The sequence below is a fragment of the Hemiscyllium ocellatum genome, chromosome 46, assembly GCF_020745735.1.
Source record: "Hemiscyllium ocellatum isolate sHemOce1 chromosome 46, sHemOce1.pat.X.cur, whole genome shotgun sequence".
Classification (NCBI taxonomy): domain Eukaryota; kingdom Metazoa; phylum Chordata; class Chondrichthyes; order Orectolobiformes; family Hemiscylliidae; genus Hemiscyllium; species Hemiscyllium ocellatum.
The window spans coordinates 10462016-10484637 of record NC_083446.1 but is presented as its reverse complement, the minus strand read 5'-3'; the positions used below and the strand labels follow the sequence as shown (position 1 = coordinate 10484637).

Genomic DNA, 22622 nt, shown 5'->3' with positions numbered 1-22622 from the left:
CACATACACACCCCACACCACACACACCACCCACACACACCCACACCCACACCCCCCCACACACCCCCCCCCCCCCCCCCCCCCCCCCACACACACACACACAGAGTCAGCAAGAGGTAGAGACAACGAGTGATACAGATGGACTGAGTCAGAGAGGGGGTCAATGAGGGGAAAACTGTGAGAGACAGAGAGACCCAGAGACAGTGCAAAAGCTACAGGGAGAGACAGAGAGGGAGACACACACACACACAGTCAGCAAGAGATAGAGACAATGAGCGATACAAATGGACTGAGACAGACAGAGAGAGAATCAGTGAGGGGGGAACTGTGAGAGACAGAGCAATAGATACAGGGAGAGACAGAGAGACATACACACAGAGAAAGACACAGATACAACAAGAGATAGAGACAGACAGTGATGCTGGTGGGGTGAGACAGAGAGAGAATCAGTGAGGGGGGGAACTGTGAATGATATACAGGAACAGCTTGAGTGCTGAGATCTTCAGCTCAGAATTAATGATGCTTCCAACAAATTGCATGGAACATTCTGGAAACTCTCTCCTCCTAGCAACCTGCGACATGCCAGAACTAAGATTCCTTCCCCATTGATTAGCAGAGCACCTGAGGCAAGACGGGCTGTTAATGAAAGGGTTCAAAGTGCAGGGAAAATCTCAGCACATCAGCAGGCTTCGGGAAAAAAAAATGAGATCTCCGCTGCAAATAATTGAAGAATGTTTTGCAAAAAAAAATGTCATTACTGCATCCTTTTACAAACTCATAAGTGTTATGTAAGTGATATTTACCAAGCCTTTTTAATACTGACAGTGGTAAATTATTCGGGTCTTAAAGGGAAACCGCTTAACTCTGAGATAAAACTGAGGATTTATCATTACTTCTTCCTATTCAAAGGGAAATTCTTTTCCTTAAAAGGCCTAGCAATCAACTCCTGAAATGTGCGTGGAGTTTGCATTTATATAGAACCTTTGACCATCTCAGGGTGACTCAATGAACATCAGAGCTGTGCAATTCTGAAGCCGCTCTGGCTGGGTAGATATCTCGAGCAGAGTAAGGCCTTTGAATCATAGACTACCTACAGTGTGAAAACAGGCCCTTCCGCTAAACAGGTCAACACTGACCCTGTGAAGAGTAACCCACCCAGTCCAATTCCCCTACTCTATTATCCTATATTTACCACTGACTAATCCACCCTAACCTGCACATCCCTGGGCACTATGGGACAATTTAGCACGGCCAATCCACCCTAACCTGCACATTCCTGGGCACTATGGGACAATTTAGCACGGCCAATCCACCCTAACCTGCACATCCCTGGGCACTATGGGACAATTTAGCACGGCCAATCCACCCTAACCTGCACATCCCTGGGCACTATGGGACAATTTAGCACAGCCAATCCACCCTAACCTGCACATCCCTGGGCACTATGGGACAATTTAGCACGGCCAATCCACCCTAACCTGCACATCCCTGGACACTATGGGCAATTCAGCACGGCCAATCCACCCTAACCTGCACATCCCTGGACACTATGGAACAATTTAGCATGGCCAATCCACCCTAACCTGCACATCCCTGGACACTATGGGCAATTCAGCACGGCCAATCCACCCTAACCTGCACATCCCTGGGCACTATGGGACAATTTAGGACGGCCAATCCACTCTAACCTGCACATCCCTGGACACTATGGGACAATTTAGCACGGCCAATCCACCCTATCCTACACATCCCTGGGCACTATGGAGCAATTTAGCACGGCCAATCCACCCTAACCTGCACATCCCTGGGCACTATGGGACAATTTAGCACGGCCAATCCACCCTAACCTGCACATCCCTGGGCACTATGGGGCAATTTAGCACGGCCAATCCACCCTAACCTGCACATCCCTGGACACTATGGGCAATTCAGCACGGCCAATCCACCCTAACCTGCACATTCCTGGGCACTATGGGACAATTTAGCATGGGCAATCCACCCTAACCTGCACATCCCTGGGCACTATGGGACAATTTAGCACGGCCAATCCACCCTAACCTGCACATCCCTGGGCACTATGGGACAATTTAGCACGGCCAATCCACCCTAACCTGCACATCCCTGGGCACTATGGAACAATTTAGCATGGCCAATCCACTCTAACCTGCACATCCCTGGGCACTATGGGACAATTTAGCACGGCCAATCCACCCTAACCTGCACATCCCTGGGCACTATGGAACAATTTAGCATGGCCAATCCACCCTAACCTGCACATCCCTGGCACTATGGGACAATTTAGCACGGCCATATTACCCTAACTTGCACATCCCTGGACACTATGAGGTAATTTAGCTTTACTCTGTATCTAACCCTGTGCTGTCCCTGTCCTGGGGAGTGTTTGATGGGGGACAGTGTAGAGGGAGTGTTACTCTGTACCTAGCCCTGTGCTGTCCCTGTCCTGGGGAGTGTTTGATGGGGGACAGTGTAGAGGGAGCTTTACTCTGTATCTAACCCCGTGCTGTCCCTGTCCTGGGGAGTGTTTGATGGGGGACAGTGTAGAGGGAGCTTTACTCTGTACCTAGCCCTGTGCTGTCCCTGTCCTGGGGAGTGTTTGATGGGGGACAGTGTAGAGGGAGCTTTACTCTGTACCTAGCCCTGTGCTGTCCCTGTCCTGGGGAGTGTTTGATGGGGGACAGTGTAGAGGGAGCTTTACTCTGTACCTAGCCCTGTGCTGTCCCTGTCCTGGGGAGTGTTTGATGGGGGACAGTGTAGTGTGTGAATGGTCAAGTCTCGAGTTGATTTACATGGGCGATGAGGCTGCTGGATTCGCTCGGTGCAGAGACAGGAGGCACCGCACAGTCAGATGGAAAGTCTTAATGAGGTGACATTTTAATCTGTCTCCATTCAGAGAGGAATGATTAAGTTAAGCCAGTCGTGCCATCTCGAATGCTGACTAACAAGTTATTCAAATCGAATCATTTGCCTGCCTGAGCCTCAATTTCTGATTCCAGCCCCAGCGTGTTTCATGGCAAAGTATAGTTTGCAAAACGTGAGAGAGTCAGCTTTCCCCTGCTGTGTCATGTTCCAACCACTACCCGGGGCGGGAATGGGGCCCGAGAGTCGTGCAGCGCACTCTGTGATGGGGTTGCTTCATGTCACAGGGAAATGCTGCCTGCCGGCACAGATACCTGTCCCGTGAACCCCCGTTCTTCCCCCCTCCGGGTCCCCTGCGTTCCTGTCTCCCGTGTGCTGTCTTCAGACCCAGTGAGCGATGAGCTTCCAGGTTCAAATCCGACACCCGGGGCCTTCCTGAAGCAGCTCAGACGCTAACGCAGGCCCACTGGCAAGGGAGTGAGTGACTCCCGTCCCGACCACAGGCGACAGACACGCCTCTCAAAGTTGGCTGGCGGGATGTGGGCGTCCCTGGCCTAGGAAGGCACTCAGCTGCTCGGGCCCATTCCGTGGCCGGTCTGACCATCCTCACCTCCAATCTTCTGCCTTTACCGCTCGATTCCCCCCCCAAACCCCGTCCTGATTAGAAATCTGTCCATCTCAGCCCTGAATCTACTCAACGCCCGCAGTAAAGAATCCCACGGCTTCACTAACCCACTAAGAGAACAAATTGCTCCTCATCTCTGTCTTCAACACCTCCTATTCTGAGACAGTGACCTCCAAGCCTAGGCTCTTTCACAAGGAGAAACAACTTCTGCACCTTTCCCCTGTCAATTCCCTTCAGAATCTCGTATGCATCATTCAGGTCACCTTTTATTCTAACTCCAACAAGTACAGCCTCCATCTCTGCAACCTCTCCTCAAAAGATAGTCCCTCCATAGCTCGCAAATCTTCCCTGGGCTGCCTCTGTTGCCAGGGTATCTCTCCTTCGATAAGTTAGCCCAAAACTGATCCAGCTGATCTGTAGTCTGACTAGCACCCTGTATCGTCTCCACAGGACCTGCTGGGATGGCATACTGGCTCAGAGGTTGGCACTGCTGCTAGGGACCCCAGGTTCGATTCCAGCCTCGGGCGACTGTCTGTATGGAGTTTGCACGTTCTTTCCTCCAAAGATTAGCCATGGGAGATGTAGGGTTATAGGGTGCAGGTGCTGGGGATGGGCGGGATGCTGGTTGCGTGGCCTCAAGGGGCCAAATGGCCTCTTCCTGCGCTGCGGTGATTTGAAAAATCCCTGCTTTTTCCCTTTGCCCCTTGAACTGAGTCTCGGTGAGAGGCCGTCTAAGGGTTGGCCACTTTGGTGTGTGTCTAGTGTCACATGTAGGCCAGACTGGGTGAGGACAGCAGATTCTGTGCCCCCCCATAGCTCCCCCACTAAGTGAACCAGGTGGGTTTTCACAACAATCGACAATGGTTTCCTGTTTGGCATTCCTGTAATGAGCCTTCGGATATAGGATTGTAATGGATTTCACATTCCCCTGACTCCGGAAGTTGAACTTGTGACTTCCCACAGCATGACCCGAGTGTGGCAGAAGCTTTATTGTCCCAGCACACAAATGCTCTCACCTCACAGAAGCGCGGTCAGGATTGCAGGGAACCGTTAGACCCAGCTTTGTTGGTGGCTGGAGGCTGGTATCCCATTATCAAAGCCCCCTTTGTTTACCCATGAAGAGTCCCTGACACTGATCCAGCTTCCTCAGAGCCAGCTCTCACCGTGAACAGAACCCCTTGACCCTCCTGTTTATCGGGTTTTGAGAAGATTTGTAGCTCAGGTTGAGGTTCTGGAGGTAGGTTTGCTTGCTGAGCTGGAAGGTTCATTTTCAGATGTTTCGTCACCCTACTAGGTAACATCTTCAGTGGGCCTCAGGCGAAGCAATGTACAGGATTCCTGCTTTGTATTTATATGTTTGGATTTCTCTGGGTTGGTGATGTTATTTCCAACAAACACATCGAGTTAGACCCCACCCACCAACCCCTGAGAAAAAGAACAGGAAATGACGTCACCACAGGAAATGACGCCACCATAGGAAATGACATCACCAACCCAACGAAGCCTCCAACAAACACATCGCATTAGACCCCACCCACCAACCCCAGAGAAAAAGAACCAGAAATGACGTCAGCACAGGAAATGACGTCACCACAGGAAATGACGTTACCATAGGAAATGACGTCACCAACCCAACGAAACCCTAAACATATAAATACAAAGCAGGAATCATGTATACTGCTCCACCTGAGGCCCACTGACGATGATACCCAGTAGGGTGACGAAGCCTCTGGAAATGAACCTCCCAGCTCAGTGAGCAAACCTACATCCACCTCCTGTTTATATCTGTCAGCCAGGGCTCCCTGATTGATTAGATTCCCTACAGTGCGGAAACAGGCCCTTCGGCCCAACAAGTCCACACCGATCCTCCGATGAGTAACCCACCCAGACCCATTTCCCTCTGACTGATGCACCTAACGCTATGGGCAATTTGCCGTGGCCAATTTACCTGGCCTGCACATCCTTGGAGTGTGGGAGGAAACCGGAGCACCCGGAGGAAACCCAGGCAGACACGGGGAGAATGTGCAAACTCCACACAGACAATCACCCAAAGCTGGGGATCGAACCTGGGACCCTGGTGCTGTGAGGCAGCAGTGCTAATCACTGTGCTACCGTGCTGCCCAGCTTAACAGCCCCAGTCAGGGAACTCTCATTCCGTGGCCTCATTAAAATCACCACAATTGGTTGCGGTGAATAATCACATGTTGGCACGCGTGCTGTTGCTGTGCACGTTTTGGTGAGCGCGGTTCCCCACATTCTACTTCAGTGGCTGTTTCATCGTGTGGGGAGTGGCTGGGGTAGACGGTGCACTGACATCAGGGAAAGGTGCTTTCAAAATGGAACGCCTTCCTCGTTCTAACTGCCTGTCTGTCGAGGGGGAATCACGTTTCCCTCAATTAAAATGTGACTGCGGACAGAAACTGTAGGAATCGCTCATCTCCTGTTCCGCCCTCGCTATGAACCGAATGTGAACAATAATCCCAGGGGTTCCTTCTTTCAGGACACGAGTTACTTCAAAGAATCCCAAGATTGTTTCACTACAGACTTCAGTTTTAAACAGTCAACACACCTCCTTGGGGAGCTGATGGCCTAGTTAATCCAGATATCCAGGTAATGTGCTGGGTACCTGGGTTCGGAATCTCTCCACGGCAGATGGTGGAATTTGAATTCATTAAAAGTCTGGAATTATGCATCTAATGATTACCATGGAATGATTGCCGGAAAGACCCATCTGGTTCACTAATCTCCTTTCAGAAAAGAAACTGGTGTGCTTACCTTGTGTAACTCCAGACTCACAGCAATGTAGCTAACTTTGCTTCTGGATATGCAATAAATGTTAGCCTAACAAGTGAGGCCCTCATCTTATGAATTAATATTTTAAAAAAGTACATCGTAGCTTTATTTACTCAGATCTAGTGTCTCGATTCTTTGTAATCTTGTAGTTGAAAATAAACTCCACTTGTTCAGTTAGCCTGTCCATGTTAGCCTGGTGATGGGTTATTTCTACCTGTAGAAGTACTGCACGTGGTAAATATGGCCCTGCTCCCTCTGGCCTCCAATCCCCTGTTTCACTTGTACCAGCCATGGATAAAACACCTCTGGGGACAGAGGTAGGGTTCAGGGGCCAGGTAGGTGAATCAATGGGCCCCAGTGAAGGATGAAGGTGTTTCATGGTTGGGCGGTCTTAGTTTGGGGGGGAAGTTGGAGAGATAGGAAGAAGATGCGAGCATAAGGTGGCTCAGTGGTTAGCACCGCTGCCTCACAGTGCCAGGGACCTGGGTTCGATTCTAGCCTCAGTCTGTGTGGAGTTTGCAGTTTCTCCCTGGGTCTGCATGGGGTTTCCACCGGGTTCTCTGGCTTTCTCACACAGTCCAATGATGTGCAGGTTAGGGTGGATTGGCCGTGCTAAATTGTCCCATAGTGCCCAGGGATGTGCAGGTTAGGATGGATTGGCCATACTAAATTGTTCCATAGTGCCCAGGGATGTGCAGGTTAGGGTGGACTGGCCGTGCTAAATTGCCTCATACTGCCCAGGGATGTGCAGGTTAGGGAGTATTGGCCATGCTAAATTGTCCCATAGTGCCCAGGGATGTGCAGGTTAGGGTGGATTGGCCGTGCTAAATTGTCCCATAGTGCCCAGGGATGTGCAGGTTAGGGTGGATTGGCCATGCTAAATTGTCCCATAGTGCCCAGGGATGTGCAGGTTAGGATGGATTGGCCATACTAAATTGTTCCATAGTGCCCAGGGATGTGCAGGTTAGGGTGGATTGGCCGTGCTAAATTGCCTCATACTGCCCAGGGATGTGCAGGTTAGGGAGTATTGGCCATGCTAAATTGTCCCATAGTGCCCAGGGATGTGCAGGTTAGGGTGCATTGGCCGTGCTAAATTGTCCCATAGTGCCCAGGGATGTGCAGGTTAGGGTGGATTGGCCGTGCTAATTGTCCCATAGAGCTCAGGGATGTGCAGGTTAGGGTGGATTGCCCGTGCTAAATTGTCCCATAGTGCCCAGGGATGTGCAGGTTAGGGTGGATTGGCCGTGCTAAATTGTCCCATAGTGCCCAGGGATGTGCAGGTTAGGGTGGATTGGCCGTGCTGAATTGTCCCATAGTGCCCAGGGATGTGCAGGTTATGGTGGATTGGCCGTGCTAAATTGTCCCATAGTGCCCAGGGATGTGCAGGTTAGGGTGGATTGGCCGTGCTAAATTGTCCCATAGTGCCCAGGGATGTGCAGGTTAGGGTGGATTGGCCGTGCTATATTGTCCCATAGTGCCCAGGGATGTGCAGGTTAGGGTGGATTGGCCGTGCTAAATTGTCCCATAGTACCCAGGAATGTGCAGGTTAGGGTGGATTGGCCGTGCTAAATTGTCCCATAGTGTCCAGGGATGTGCAGGTTAGGGTGGATTGGCCGTGCTAAATTGTCCCATAGTGCCCAGGGATGTGCAGGTTAGGGTGGATTGGCCGTGCTAAATTGTCCCATAGTGCCCAGGGATGTGCAGGTTAGGGTGGATTGGCCGTACTAAATTATCCCATAGTGCCCATGGATGTGCAGGTTAGGGTGATTGGCCGTGCTAAATTGTCCCATAGTGCCCAGGGATGTGCAGGTTAGGGTGGATTGGCCGTGCTAAATTGTCCCATAGTGCCCAGGGATGTGCAGGTTAGGGTGGATTGGCCGTGCTAAATTGTCCCATAGTGCCCAGGGATGTGCAGGGTAGGGTGGATTGGCCGTGCTAAATTGTCCCATAGTGCCCAGGGATGTGCAGGTTAGGGTGGATTGGCCGTGCTAAATTGTCCCATAGTGTCCAGGGATGTGCAGGTTAGGGTGGATTGGCCGTGCTAAATTGTCCCATAGTGCCCAGGGATGTGCAGGGTAGGGTGGATTGGCCGTGCTAAATTGTCCCATAGTGCCCAGGGATGTGCAGGTTAGGGTGGATTGGCCGTGCTAAATTGTCCCATAGTGCCCAGGGATGTGCAGGTTAGGGTGGGTTCACCATGGGAAATGCAGGGATATGGTGAGTCTGGGGGAGATGCTTTCCCTGGAGGCCATGGAGACTTGATGGGGCGAATGGCCTGTTTCCACACTGCAGGAACTGTATATGGAATTTGCAACCTTTATGGAGACAGTCTTTGTCGTAAAATAGTGCAGGTTTTAAGAGACCATATTGCGTGTGCATTATATAATAATATACTGTTGAATCCAATTGTAATAATTCCGTTGCGTATTCATTAGTAGAGTGCTGCTTCACTTAGTTATATTTTGCTTGTTATCAATATTAATTCAGTAAATTACCATATTATTATGCCCCTGTGGATATTACCTCATTATGTATGGTGTTTCTAGGTCAGAAGAGACCTCTGAAGGTAACTGATGCTGTTTTTCTGTGCACTGCATACTGCAGATGATTTTGCTCAATGCAGGGCCCCGGGAAGTGAGTGGGCTTGCTTGGTATCTTTTCAGGCAGCGAGGGGGTGACTGCTTGCTGAAACCCTGGAATGTAATCCTGAGACTTGCCTGAATCAGGAGAGAGAGACCACGGGGAGAGATCTGCAGCTCTCCAGCCTCTCCCACCCAATCCTCCCCACCCCAGGCTTCCCAGCATTCCTGATTGGCAGTCGGGCCTTCAGACAACCCAAAATGTTTGAAGCTCCCCCACCCGCCCCCCAATCCTCTCCATCTCTGTCTCTGTCTCTCTCCCTCTATCTCCACCGTCAAGACCCTCCTTAGACCCATGGTTAACCCACACTATGGGACAATTTAGCATGGCCAATCCACCCTAACCTGCACATCCCTGGGCACTATGGGACAATTTAGCATGGCCAATCCACCCTAACCTGCACATCTCTGGGCACTATGGGGCAATTTAGCACGGCCAATCCACCCTAACCTGCACATCCCTGGGCACTGTGGGACAATTTAGCACGGCCAATCCACCCTAACCTGCACATCCCTGGGCACTGTGGGACAATTTAGCATGGCCAATCCACCCTAACCTGCACATCCCTGGGCACTATGGGACAATTTAGCACGGCCAATCCACCCTAACCTGCACATCCCTGGGCACTATGGGACAATTTAGCACGGCCAATCCACCCTAACCTGCACATCCCTGGGTCACTATGGGACAATTTAGCACGGCCAGTCCACCCTGACCTGAAGGAGGTAGTTGGTCACCAGTCCTTGTATAGTGCAGGGTCAAATGTAGCTGTGCACGGTCCCCTCCAACAACCAAGCTGGGTGGGAGGATGGGATTTGAAAGGTCACGGTTTCCCTAATACTGTTAGCTGGGTTCTGGAACACACAATCGACCAGACTGTCCCTATACTGTGACAGGGCTGGGGGAGTGGGGGGTTGGTGGGCGTTGGGGAATTAGACTGGGAACTCGATGCATTTTCCCTCTTTGCCTGTTTCTTGGAGTAAATTTAAGCCAATAAGTGTATTCAGAGACTCAAATCCTATGAGCTCAGTAAAGGGGCCATAAATATTCTTTATTGATGATTTAAAATCCCTTTAAACCTAATTGTTTTTATAGGAAAGTATTAAAGGATTATCATTGACTGATTGTCTCTCTCATATTCTGCCCTCTGCTTGGAACTGAGTGGACCTCTCGATAATTGCTCTTGAGCCAGGTGCTGCCAGTTTTCAGTGGTACCCTCTGCCCTCTCCAGCCCCCGTCACCTGTACCTACCACAGGCCACTCGAGAGCTTGGAGGGATGGGGATGGGCGGGTGGTCTTCACAAATTACAACTGTCTCCCACAGTTCAGTTCAGTGGCTCATTCCTGTGAGTGGGTAATCATGGCTATTGAACTTAGGAGGCGGCACCAAAACTGAGCTTGTGCATTCACAATCCAAACACACACACACACACCACACACACCACACACCCACACCACAAACCACACATACACACACCACACACACCACTCACTCACACAGACACACAGACACACACACACACCACACACCACTCACTCACACACACACCACTCACTCACACACACACACACACACTACTCACTCACACAGACACACACACACCCCACACATACACCACACACACACCACGCACACACACACACACACACACACACACACCACAAACCACACATACACACACCACACACTCACACGCATGCACACCATACACACACACACACTACTCACTCACACAGACACACACACCACACACACACATACAGAACTCACTCACACACACACACCCCACACACACACTACTCACTCACACACACACACAATACACCACACACACTACTCACTCACACAGACACACACACACACACAACTCACTCACACAGACACACACACACATCCCACACACACACACACCACACACACAGCATACACACATACACCACACATCCACACACTACTCACTCACACAGACACACACACACACACCCACACACTACTCACTCACACAAACACACACACACACCCACACACTACTCACTCACACAGACATACACACATGCACACCACACACACACACACACTCACTCACACAGACACACACACACGCACACCACACGCACACTCACTCATACAGACACATACACACCACACACACACACACTACTCACTCACACATACACACACCACACACACGCACGCACACCACACACACACACTACTCACTCACCATACACACACCCACACACATACACTACTCACTCACACAGACACACTACTCACTCACACAGACGCACACACACGCACACCACACATACACACACACACGCACGCACACCACACACAAACCGTCCCCCCCTCACACACCCCACCCACTCTCACACACACCCCCACACACAAACTCCGCACCCCCCACATACTCACACTTCCCCCCCACACACACACCACACACACACATTCATACACTTCCCCCCCAGACACACACACACACACCATGTAACACACATACTCACTGCCCCCAGGCACACACAGAGACACACACTCTCACACTCACACTCATACACACACACTTACTCACACTCAACCTCACACTCAAATCCATACACATACGCACATACACACACACTCACCTCAATCCCACACAAACACACCAGGTTTACTCACACTCAAACCCATATACACACACACAGACACACTCACCTCAAACCAAAATACACACACACACAGACACAAACACACATATTTAATCGCACTTTATCCAATATATGGGCACACTCATTCTCACACAAACATACAAAATCCCACGCAGAGGCACACTTCTTCACACACCATGCACGTTGATACACATTCATTATGCAGACTCACTCACACACACCCTCACACAGCCACACACCCACCTAGTTATACCTCCACACGTACATATCCACCGAGACACCATCTCCATACAGAGAGTTTCACTCACTCACTCTCACATCCTGTACTCACAGTCAGTGAAATACACTCATACCCACACATGAAAACATGTGCACTGATTTACAGACTCACTAATATACGCAGAGTCATACATACACACACGGAAACATACACACACTGATACATGCGCACACTGATACACACACACACTGATACAAACGCACAGACACATACACATACTGATACACGCGAATACCGATACACGTGCAAATTGATACATACACACACTGATACATACAAACACTAATACATATGCAGACTGATATACACACACTGATACACACACTGACATATACACACACTGATACACACACAATGAAACATACGCACTTTGATACATGCGCACACTGATACATTCACTCACTGATAAATAGTATATGCAGACTAATACATACACACGCTGATACACACACACACACTGACATATTCACACACTGACATATACACACATGATACACACACTGATATATGCACTTTGATACATGCGCACACTGATACATATGCACGCTGATACACATGCACACTGATACGCACAGATACATGCAAATACTGATACAAGCACATACTGATACACGCGCACACTGATACATGCGCAAATTGATACATATACACACTGATATATCCACACACTGACATATACACACTGACACAGGCACATATTGATACACTGCGCACTGATACATGTGCAAATTGATACATATACACATCGATACATGCACACACTGACATATACACACTGATACATGCACATATTGTTACACCGCACACTGATACATGCGCAAATTGATACATTTGCACACTGATACACACACACACTGATACACACACTGTCACACACACACACTGATATACACACACTGATACAACACACACTGATACGTACACACAGATACACACTCACACTGACACTCATGCACACTGACACTCATGCACACTGACGCACACGCACACTGATACACACGCACACTGATACACACGCACACTGATTTATTTACACTGATACACACACACTGATACACATGCACATTGATACACACGCATACTGATTTCATTACACTGATACACATGCACACTGATACATTCGCACACTGATACACACACACACTGATATACACGCACACTGATACAAACACACACTAAACATACACACACTGATACACATGCACACTGATATACACGCACTGATTTATTTACACTGATACACACACACTGATACATATGCACATTGATACACACGCATACTGATTTAATTACACTGATACACACGCACACTGATTCATTTACACTGATACATACACACACTGACACACACACACACTGATAACGTGCACACTGAAACACGTGCAAATTGATACATATGCACACAGATATACAAGCACACTGATACATTCACACACACTAATATATACACACTGACATAAACACACACTGATACACACACACTGATACATTTGCACACTGATACACACACACAGATACATATGCACACTGACATACAGTATATGCACATCGATACATACACACACCGATATACACACACACAGATACATTCTCACACTGATACATATGCACACGGATACATTCTCACACTGATACACACACACTGATACACACACACACTGATACATGTGCACATGGATACATTCTCACACTGATACACACACACTGATACACACGCACACTGATACACACGCACTCTGATACACACGCACTCTGATACACATGCACACGGATACATTCTCACACTGATACACACGCACTGATACATGTGCACACGGATACATTCTCACACTGATACACACACACACTGATACACACACACACTGATACACACACTGATACATACGCACACTGATACATATGCACACTGATACACATGCACACTGATACACACACTGATACATATGCACACTGATACACACGCACTCTGATTTATTTACACTGATACACATACACACTGATACATACGCACACTGATACATACACACACTGATACATACACACACTGATATACACGCACTCTGATTTATTTACACTGATACATACACACTGATACATACACACACTGAAACATACGCACGCTGATACATACGCATGCTGATACACACGCACTGATACACACGCACTGATACACACGCACACTGATTTAGTTACACTGATACACACATACTGATACATATGCACACTGATCCACACACACACTGATACACACGCACACTGATACACACACACAGAAACATAAGCACACTGATACATGCACACACTGATACACATGCACATTGATACATACACACACTGAGAAATTCACACACTGATTCATACACACACTGCTACACACGCACACTGATACACACGCACACTGATACACACGCACACTGATACACACACACAGAAACATAAGCACACTGATACATGCACAGACTGATACACATGCACATTGATACATACGCACACTGAGAAATTCACACACTGATTCATACACACACTGATACACACGCACACTGATACACACACTGATACATACGCACACTGATACACACGCACTCTGATTTATTTACACTGATACACATACACACTGATACATACGCACACTGATACATAGGCACACTGATACACACGCACTCTGATTTATTTACACTGATACACACACTGATACATACGCACGCTGATACATACGCATGCTGATACATACGCATGCTGATACACACGCACACTGATTTAGTTACACTGATACACACATACTGATACAAATGCACACTGATCCACATACACACTGATACACACGCACACTGATACACACGCACATTGATACATACACACACTGAGAAATTCACACACTGATTCATACACACACTGATACATACGCACACTGATACACACGCACTCTGATTTATTTACACTGATACACATACACACAGATACATACGCACACTGATACACACACACACTGAAACATAAGCACACCGATACATGCACACACTGATACACACGCACACTGATACACACGCACACTGATACACACACACAGAAACATAAGCACACTGATACATGCACACACTGATAAACATGCACACTGATACATACACACACTGAGAAATTCACACACTGATTCATACACACACTGATACACACACACAGATACACATGCACACTGATACATAGGCACACTGAGAAATTCACACACTGATTCATACACACACGATATACACACCCACTGATACACACGCACACTGATACACACGCACACTGATACACATGCACACTGATACATTCTCACACTGATACACACGCACTGATACATACGCACACTGATACACACACACTGATTTATTTACACTGATACATACACACTGATACATATGCACACTGATATACACACACACCGATACATACACACACTGATACATATGCACACTGATACATGTGCAAATTGATACATACGCACACTGATACACATGTACACTGATACATACACACACACTGATACACATACAGATACATTCACACACTGATTCGTACACACACGATATACACACCCTCTGATACATTTGCACACTTATACATATGCACACATACACACACTGATACGCACAAACAGATAGATTCACCCACTGATACATTTGCACACTGACACATATGCACACAGGTATATATGCACACAGATACATATGCACACTGATACATTCGCACACTGATACACACGCACACTGATACACACGCACACTGATACATTCGCACACTGACGCATATGCACAGATACATATGCACACGGATACATTCGCACACTGATACATAGTCATACACACACACTAATATACGTACACACTAATACACGCACACACTGATACACGCACACTGATACCCACACGCACTGATACACACATGCACCGATACACACACACACTGATACACACACAGATACACACACACAGATACACGCACACTGATAAACGCACACATTGACACACACACACTGATACACACACACAGATACATACGCACACTGATACACACATACACACACAGATACACACATACACACACTGATACACGCACACTGATACACGCACACATTGATACACACACACACTGATACACGCACACACTGATACACACACAGATACACACACACAGATACACGCACACTGATAAATTCACACATTGATACACACATACACTGATACATACACACAGATACATACGTACACTGATACACATGCACACTGATACATAGGCACACTGAGAAATTCACACACTGATTCATACACACACGATATACACACCCACTGATACACACGCACACTGATACACACGCACACTGATACACACGCACTGATACATAGGCACACTGAGAAATTCACACACTGATTCATACACACACGATATACACACCCACTGATACACACGCACACTGATACACACGCACACTGATACACATGCACACTGATACATTCTCACACTGATACACACGCACTGATACACACGCACACTGATACACATGCACACTGATACATTCTCACACTGATACACACGCACTGATACATATGCACACTGATACACACACACTGATACATACGCACACTGATACATATGCACACTGATATACACACACACTGATTTATTTACACTGATACATACACACTGATACATATGCACACTGATACATACGCACGCTGATACACACGCACTGATACACACGCACACTGATTTAGTTACACTGATACACACACACTGATACATATGCACACTGATACACACACACAGATACACACACACAGATACACACACACACTGATACACACATACACACACTGATACACACACACACACTGATACACATACACATTGATACATACACACACTGAGAAATTCACACACTGATTCATACACACACTGATACACACACACACTGATACACACGCACACTGATACACACGCACACTGATACACGCACATACTGATACATTCGCACACTGATACACGCACATACTGACACATTCGCACACTGATACACACGCACACTGATACATAGGCACACTGAGAAATTCACACACTGATTCATACACACACGATATACACACCCACTGATACACACGCACACTGATACACATGCACACTGATACACACGCACTGATACATACGAACACTGATACACACACACTGATACATACGCACACTGATACATATGCACACTGATACACACACACACCGATTTATTTACACTGATACACACACACTGATACACACACACACTGATATACACACACACCGATACATACACACACTGATACATATACACACTGATACACACACACTGATACATATGCACACTGATACATATGCACACTGATACACACACACTGATTTATTTACACTGATACATACACACTGATACATATGCACACTGATACATGCGCAAATTGATACATACGCACACTGATACACATGTACACTGATACATACACACACACTGATACACATACAGATACATTCACACACTGATTTGTACACACACGATATACACACCCACTGATACATTTGCACACTGACACATATGCACACAGATATATATGCACACTGATACATTCGCACACTGATACATTCGCACTGATACACATGCACACTGATACACACGCACACTGATACACACACACTGATACATACACACACATTCACACACTGATTTAATTACACTGATACACACACTGATACATTGTCACAGATACACACGCACACTGATACATATGCACACTGATATACACACACACTGATACATTCTCACACTGATACACACGCACACTGATATATACGCACACTGATACACGCACACTGATACACATGTACACTGATACACATGTACACTGATACATACACACACACTGATACACATACAGATACATTCACACACTGATTTAATTACACTGATACACACACACTGATACGTATGCACACTGATACACACACACTGATACATGTGCACACTAATACATGCGCAAATTGATACATACGCACACTGATACACATGTACACTGATACATACACACACACTGATACACATACAGATACATTCACACACTGATTAGTACACACACGATATACACACCCACTGATACATATGCACACTTATACATATGCACACATACACACACTGATACGCATAAACAGATACATTCACCCACTGATACATTTGCACACTGACACATATGCACACAGGTATATATGCACACAGATACATATGCACACAGATACATTCGCACACTGATACACACGCACTGATACATGCACCACTGATACACGCACACATTGATACACACACACACTGATACATACACACACTGATACATACACACACACAGATACACACTCACACACTGATACACACTCACACACTGATACATGCACACATTGATACACACACACACTGATACACACACACACTGATACACACAAACACTGATTTAAACACACACACACACTGATATACACACACACTGATACACACACACATACACACACTGATACACCCACACTGATATACACACATACACACTGATGCACCCACACTGATATACACACATACACACTGATACACCCACACTGATACACACACACACTGATTTATTTACACTGATACACACACACTGATACATACGCACACTGGTACGTACACAATGATACATACGCACACTGATACATATGCACGCTGATACACACACACTGATACACACGCACACTGATTTAGTTACACTGATACACACACAGATACATATGCACACTGATATACACACACTGATACGCATGCACGCTAATACATGTGCAAATTGATACATACGCACACTGATACACACACACTGATACACACACACACTGATACACACGCACACTGATACACACACTGATACACACACACACTGATACACACACACTGATACACACACCGATACATTCGCACACTGATACACACACACTGATATACACACACACTGATATACACACGCACACTGATACATACACACACTGATACACACACACACACACACAGATACACACACACACACTGATACACACACACTGATACACACACACACTGATACATACGCACACTGATACATACGCACAGTGATACACACACCGATACATTCGCACACTGATACACACACACTGATACACACACACACTGATACACACACACACCACTGATACACACCGAAGGCAGAATCCATTGAAATTAGTTGTGTTGCCGTAAGGAATCTATTCCATACTGTGGCAGTGGAATTCTGTACGATCGCAGAGAGATACATGGTCGCTCGGCCCACAGAATGGTGGGAGAGACTCTGTCAGGTGATGACAACATTCCCACAATGAAGTGGGAAGGTGGAAGGGATAGATGAGGGATCTCAGCTGTCACTGCTAACCTGTCAAAGTGGCTCCTTATTGATCCCATTGACACCCATTTACTTCTCTGCTCACAAAAACCTGCCGGTTCAAGGATTAACTCATGGCTACCCAGAATTCCTACGGGCTCAGGAGATCCTTGGAAAAGAGAGAGAGACAGAGAGGGATGGAGAGAAACAGAGAGTGCGTGAGACATGGAAAGAGAAACAGAGAGACAGAGAGAGTAAGAGACACAAGAGACACAAGAGAGAGATGGAGAGAGAGAGAGAGACAGACAGACAGAGAGACTGAGACAGAGAGAGACAGACAGACAGAGAGAAACAAAGTGAGACAGAGAGCGCAAGAGACAAAAGAGCTAGAGAGCTAGAGAGAGAGAGAGAGAGAGAGAGAGACAGGTACTGCACAGCGAGGGGAGAGTGAACCTCTCCTCATCCCTCCCTCAGCTCCTGATACTGTGTCATTTCCCTTCCATCCACGTTGACGATGTCTATCTACCTGCTCTCCAGTCTCTGGCTCGCTCTCAGGAACAGTGGGCCTATTGCTCTTACCTGTACAGGTAGTAGAAGAAGGAGATGAGATAGAAGCAGAGTTTGCACCACGATTCCTTCTGGTAGTAGTTCAGGATCTCGGCACTCATTACTGAGGCTGGGTCATACAGCAACTCAGAGCCATCAGCCGGACGGTGGAAGTATCTGCAGAAACAGGCAGACAGGCGGACAGACACACACTCAGACAGGCAGACAAATGAACACACAGGCAGGCATACACATACAGGCAGACACACGCACACACATAGGCAGACACACACACACCACACATATACACACACACACACACACACATACACACACACACAGAGGCAGACGCACACAACACAGGCAGGCAGGCATGAACAAGCAGACAGACATACAGACAGGCGGACAGACACCAGCAGTCAGTCAGGTGAATAGACAAGTGGACAGACAGACAAGCATGTAAGCATGGAGGCAGACAGGCAGGAATAGAGACAGGCAGACAGGCACAGGGGCAGGCAGACAAACAGAGACAGTCCGGCAGATGAACAGAGACAGTCAGGCAAGCAAACAGACAGACAGACAGGCACAGGGACAGGAAGGCAGACAGGCAAACGGACAGACACAGAGATTGACAGGCAGCCATACAATGGACCAGAAAGACAGTCAAGCGGACAGGAAAACAGGCAAACAACAGGCAGAGTTAACCACAATTCACCAAACCAAATTATCACCACAAACACAGACACAACACACCCACAGGTGATGCTGCCTCAATGTCCTGAATCCCATTGGGGTTGGGGGGTGGGGGAGGGGGAGGGGGGGTTACCTTTAACCCCACAAGATCACAGCATATCAGGTCCCAGAGCACTGCGACCCATCCACCATGACTCTCCATTCAGATTCAAACAAGGACAGGCTTCTGTAAGCTCAAGGCACACTGGACAGGGTTTCCACATCCCAAATATCTGACAGTGCCAGTGTAGAGGGAGCTTTACTCTTTATCTAACCCCGTGCTGTCCCTGTCCTGGGGAGTGTTTGATGGGGGACAGTGTAGAGGGAGGTTTACTCTGTATCTAACCCCGTGCTGTCCCTGTCCTGGGAGTGTTTGATGGGGGACAGTGTAGAGAGAGCTTTACTCTGTATCTAACCCCGTGCTGTCCCTGTCCTGGGGAGTGTTTGATGGGGGGGGGGACAGTGTAGAGGGAGCTTTACTCTGTATCTAACCCCGTGCTGTCCCTGTCCTGGGGAGTGTTTGATGGGGGACAGTGTAGAGGGAGCTTTACTCTGTATCTAACCCCGTGCTGTCCCTGTCCTGGGAGTGTTTGATGGGGGACAGTGTAGAGGGAGCTTTACTGTGTATCTAACCCCGTGCTGTCCCTATCCTGGGGAGTGTTTGATGGGGGACAGTGTAGAGGGAGCTTTACTCTGTATCTAACCCCGTGCTGTCTCTGTCCTGGGAGTGGTTGATGGGAACAGTGTAGAGGGAGCTTTACTCTGTATCTAACCCCATGTTCTCCCTGTCCTGGGAGTGGTTGATGGGAACAGTGTAGAGGGAGCTTTACTCTGTATCTAACCCCAGGCTGTCCCTGTCCTGGGAGTGTTTGATGGGGGACAGTGTAGAGGGAGCTTTACTCTGTTTCTAACCCCAGGCTGTCCCTGTCCTGGGAGTGTTTGATGGGGGACAGTGTAGAAGGATTATTACCCTGTATCTAAGCCGTGTTGTCCCTGACCTGGGGTGTTCGATGGGGGACAGTGTCGAGACAGCTAAGTGTTAGCGAGTTTTGAAAAGATTTGTAGCTCAGGTTGAGGTTCTGGAAGTAGGTTTGCTCGCTGAATTGGAAGGTTCGTTTTCCGACGTTTCGTCACCATACTGGGTAACAATCAGTGAGCCTCCGGATGAAGCGCCAGTGATACAGCCCACTTTCTATTTATGTGTCTAGATTTCCTTGGGTTGGTGACATCATTTCCTGAGGTGCTGTCACTTCCTGTTCATTTTCTCGGGGGGTGGGGGGGAATGGTAAATGGGATCCAAGTCAATGTGTTTGTTGATAGAGTTCTGGCTGGAATGCCATGCTTTGAGGAATTCTCGTGCATGTTTTGTACGAACCTTCCAGCTCAGTGAGCTACATCCACAGCTAAGTGGGGTCTATGGACACCGCGATGACCAGTGTCCTGTGCCAAAGCGGGTAGTAGCTGTGGGTGAATCTGCCATTGACAGCGGAGGTTGGATCCTTCACCTACCTCCATAGATGATAGAAGAGCAGTGGGATGTTGAGTCCGAGGGTCACCCACTCCCCCGCACACATGAACATGACACAGAACAGGCCGTGGATGGAATATTCTGGAAGCACCAGCTGAAACAGGAAACATAAAGAGGGCGGAGTTACTGTCCTGCAATCCACTGCGTTGTGGTGTCTGGGAATACTTAGGCAATTGGACATTCCCTCACACAGAGGGCTGTGCGAGATCAATCACCAAAACATCCGAAACAAGAGTTGATCGTTTCCCAGAGAGACCGGGGCAAGAGCAGATAGCGCCGGGCAAGTTACCGATTATCCCAGGGGATACTTGAACAGCAGAGCAGACTAGGTGGGCTGAGTGACAATAGACAATAGGTGCAGGGGTAGGCCATTCTGCCCTTCGAGCCTGCACCGCCATTCAATATGATCATGGCTGATCATTCCTAATGAGTATCCTCAACCTGCCTTATCTCCATAATCCTTGAAGCAGGGTCCTGCCTGAACCTGCTGACTCTCCTGCCCCTCAGACGCTGGCTGACCCGCTGTCCATTGACCAGCTTCCTCGACCC

The 22622-nt window shown here is 47.8% G+C and overlaps 1 protein-coding gene across 1 annotated transcript in view; it reads right to left on the bottom strand.

The window, feature by feature from the left end:
- Positions 1–22133, bottom strand: part of LOC132836292 (protein cornichon homolog 2-like) — a 77394-nt gene extending 55261 nt beyond the window's left edge. Inside the window, exons 1-2 of the mRNA XM_060855687.1 lie at positions 22055–22133; positions 19847–19990 (exon numbers count right to left, since the gene is read on the bottom strand). Coding sequence (XP_060711670.1) covers positions 19847–19990; positions 22055–22125 — 215 coding nt within the window. The 5' untranslated portion in view covers positions 22126–22133. The remainder of the gene's footprint in view (positions 1–19846; positions 19991–22054) is intronic.
- Between the last annotated feature and the right edge of the window lie 489 nt (positions 22134–22622).